Source organism: Enoplosus armatus, chromosome 6, assembly GCF_043641665.1.
Source record: "Enoplosus armatus isolate fEnoArm2 chromosome 6, fEnoArm2.hap1, whole genome shotgun sequence".
Taxonomy (NCBI): Eukaryota; Metazoa; Chordata; class Actinopteri; order Centrarchiformes; family Enoplosidae; genus Enoplosus; species Enoplosus armatus.
Window position 1 is genome coordinate 22,424,173 of NC_092185.1, and position 4,160 is coordinate 22,428,332.

The 4,160-nt window shown below is 45.0% G+C and overlaps 1 protein-coding gene across 1 annotated transcript; it reads right to left on the minus strand.

The window, feature by feature from the left end:
• Positions 1 to 253: 253 nt before the first annotated feature.
• Positions 254 to 3,542, minus strand: LOC139287083 (C-signal). The gene is made up of 6 exons (XM_070908061.1): positions 3,390 to 3,542; positions 3,100 to 3,151; positions 2,402 to 2,589; positions 1,044 to 1,217; positions 686 to 796; positions 254 to 367 (listed from the first exon to the last, which is right to left on the minus strand). The coding sequence occupies exons 1-6, from the start codon at positions 3,540 to 3,542 to the stop codon at positions 254 to 256; spliced, it is 792 nt and encodes a 263-aa protein (XP_070764162.1).
• Positions 3,543 to 4,160: the final 618 nt, after the last annotated feature.

The window sequence follows — 4,160 nt, forward strand, 5'->3', positions numbered from 1 at the left end:
CTGTAGTACTTATAAACACTGTAATAAAGCCATCTCCTTATTAGAAACTGAATACTGTTCAGTCTCCTATAATGAAGTTATATTTAGGTGAAATATGCACCATTTCTACTAACTGGCAGAGCTCCATTAAGATTTAACACTGTGCACACGTTCATCTTTGCATAGCTGAAGTTGATCACAGACTGAATAAATAGCCATTAGGATCAGTTTGTAGTGCTTATAACCATCCTACTCATTACCGTGATGATCAGGTTCACCAAGGCAACACCTCTCCTGTATAGTTCAGAAATGACCCATGATCCTTTTCAGTCAGCCCCCCAATCACAGACAAGATGGAAGAAGTACTCTCCTCTGGACTCAGTGGAGCCTGGAAAGAGACGGAAAAGTTCTATTCAGACACACTTGTTAGAAATTTGAATACAATGATCCCTATGCACATCACTCAGGACACTGATATGTGAAAATATATATGATGTGCAACAGCTCCTGAATGTAAAAGACCATGTTCACCACGCAACATGGTCTAACAGCTGAAACACTTTAGTCAAATGCATTTTCTTAAACATTTTTTTTCTCACTCAAAAAAGTGAGAGTATGCAAGGAAATTCTAATTGTCTCGGTGTTTGTATGCTTTAATCACAGCATCCCAGAGACCGTGATAGAGTTAGACAGAGTAGGCCCTTACCTCAGAACCCCCCATGTCAGTGCGGACCCAGCCAGGGTGTATGGCCATACAGAGAATCCCATCAGGCTCCAGGTCTACAGCCATACAGCGACTCACCATGTTTAGGGCGCTCTGAGGAGGCAAGCAGAAACAGGTCACCATGCAGCACAGTGCAAAACGCAGCCCACTACAACACAGTTTAACCCAACACCACAGCAGGGGATCTGTGGGGGGCAGCAAATATTTTACAAATCAAGTTTTGCAAAATGTTTAATAAGAGGAGCTCCCTTTCTGTAGCCACACCAAAGCAGAGTTTCCCTCCATGCCTCAACAGTCTTGTACATTTTATTAATTGGTATTCCTCCCACGGTAACAATACCTTGGACGTCCTGTAGGGGTACCATTTGAAGTTGTTGGCCCGCTCCCCCCAGTTGAGCTCCACAGAGCCCAGCAGAGAGGTTATGTTAATGACCGCTGCCCTCTGGATGCCCATGCTCCCTGCGCCACCTGCGCCTCCTCTGGACGCAGCTCGCTTCAACAGAGGCAGGAACCCCTGGCAGGGGCAGGACAAAAAACACACATTATAGCTGAAGCTGGAATCGACCTACTGTGATATGTGATTAATATATTTATATGTGATTAATCTGGCACTTTTGACAAACAAGAGAGCAGTTCCAGTTCAGAGTAAAACATTTCACACTGTTGAGTCTGCGGAGAGGGATACAATAGTGCCCTCTGGTGGCAGCATGTCCAACTCACACTCTGTATTGCATCATGCTGACAGGTGTTTCACTTTGTCCACCCCATTTTAAACCAGTGAGGGTAGGCTAAACAGAACGGAAACATCCGTCAGTATAATACAATGCAATTCAACAGCACCACAAAACTGAGGGCGGGCGGTTATGTAGTTCCTGGACATATTTAATCTGAATTAGGGCTACGCCGAACAATTATTTTCATGATGGATTAATCTTATTTTCTTGATTAAAGATGCCAACATGACGTCTTCAAATTGCTTCTTTTGTCCAACCAACAATCCAAAAGCCAAATATAACAATTGTATTGTTATATAAGATAAAATACAAAGAGCAGATCCTCAAATAGTGCGAAACATTAAATGTTTGCCATATTTGCTCGGAAAATAGCTTAAGCGAAAAACTTCTGTTGATCGACTAATAACATCATCAACTAATAGTTTAATTTCTGATGTGAAGGAGGTGTTAAAATGTGAAACGTGAGTATAGCATGTTTCAAAGTCTCAGCCCCCCCCCCCTTCCCATCTTTGCAGACCTTGTAGTTAAAGAGACGTCCTTCAATTGGAGCAAACTGTGTGTCAGCAAGCATCTGCCCTGCTGACATGTTCTTGATCAGCGCCTGAGTTTTTACAAGCACAGGGTGCTGCTCTGTAGTCCGCCCTGTACTCTGAGGCCAACTGAAATCAGACTTTTAATTAATATTTATGAAACGCAGTCTGCCCCGGGCTAAGGGGGTTTTGTTACTTCTGTCCATCAAGGTCATCCCTTTTGTGCTACTTTGCAGCATTCAGGAGATGAACCACACACGGGTCCTGCTCCTGGTGACTGGAGAAAACAAAAGTGTGGCTTCTTTTCTTTTTTATTTCACTATCTGCTAAAGTGAGAGCTTAAGACCTCGTGAACAAAATCTTTTTTGTCTCTAAGTAGCTGGTCCACAACACCCGAGTCAACAGGAAACACAAAATCTAATAATGAACATTACCTTGGTGATCATCAGAGGAGCCACAGCATTAGTGTGGAAGTTTTCTATCATCTTCTCTGCAGTAACGGTATGGAAGTCGGCCACCACATTGATCCCTGCATTGTTGATCAGGCAGTTCAGACCCTCTTCTCGTACCAGCTGGCCCACCTCTTCTACAGACTTCTCTATACTCTCCTGGTTCACTACATCTGGTAGAGAGACACATCAACACTGTGGATTACCAAGAACAAACAAAGATCAATCACAATGGAAGTAAAAACAAGCTGGACATTATCACGAGGAAAATTCATGAATAAATACATCAAGTGATGTTTTTAACTTCGGATGTCTCCAGTGCGTGTGCAGAATGTATGCTGCTGCTGTTTGTTTAGTGTTTCAACATGCATGAGGCCAACATGTGCTTCAGGTCAGTAGTGGTGCTGTAGGATGGTGGTTGGTACATACAAAGGACTTTGTGTTTGTTGGTGATTAATATGTCTAAATAACCTCAAGAGGGATTGTTTATGTTAATGTGCGGACATGACACTAAACTGATTTATTCACTCACATCTAAAGTATACAGGCCCTAGTGCTGTAAAGTTGGGGTTTTCTGTTTTTGTTACTTTTCCCACACATACAAAAAAAAAAACTATTATGATAGTTTTTATATGTTGTAGCATTAGTTGTTTCCACACGCCAACCATTGTTCTCCGTCTTACCCAAAGTGATGATGTGGATGTTGGGGTGTTTCTCTGCCAGTTCCTGAAGTTTCTGTAGGTGAAAAGCACGTCACAACAACGGCCATCATCAAACATCCAGTGAGGGAACAATGGCGCCCTCTGCGTCGCTTAACTTTATGTCATTACTTAACCCACCCATCATCTAGGTCGACTCAGCGTCGTGCAGGACTAGGCTATCCCTGTAAAACAGCGAGCCTGTACACACTGCAGGTGCTGTGGCTACAGGCTAGTTTTAGAAAACGCTACCATCAGTAGGTGTTGGCGTTTACCTGCGCGCTGGCGGGCTGTCTGGTCGTGGCTATAATCTTGCCGGGGGAGAAACCTCCACTGGCCAGGCTGTCGACGATGTGCAGCCCGAGCCCTCGGCTGGCTCCCGTCACCAGCACGGAGCCGCAGTTTCTGAAGTTCGTGGCGCCACTCATTGCTAATGTTGCTCGCGACGGACTCTGCTCTCGGCGGCCCCGCGGATGAGCTCTCTGCCCAGACAGGTCTCGTGACAGGGCTTTGCTAAATCTGCAGTCGTCGCGCGACTCCTCCGGTAGGTGGGGGGGTTGCTCCGCTTGTCCCAAAACAAGCCAGAAGCTGTACGAGAGGGAGATAGCTCGACAGAGCACAGCTTCGGCGACGGGGGCTGGAAACAGTTGGGGAACTGAAGTGGAGTTATTAAAACGACGGTTTCTTACGATAAAGTCGCAGGAACTGAACTTCAGCCGCCGCACAAAGCAGTGGGAAATGCGCAGCATGTCAGAGACATAGGGAGGTTTTCCCGGACGTTTCTGGCTCCGCACCTCTAGGTTCATATTTCCCACAATTCATTGCGCACAAAAATACCCCACACAGCTGTGTTTGCAGCTGATTCACCATTGCTTAAGTCTCTTTGGTGAGATGACAGATCCCGTTCAAAGCGGATAGTTCATCAGAGTTTTATGAAATTAGACTCAAACAGGTGATACACAAAATGACAATGGAAACCAAGGTGCAGGGAGAGGGGAAAAACCCCACACAAGAGCTTATTCAGTCTGTCTGCCTAGATTATAAAA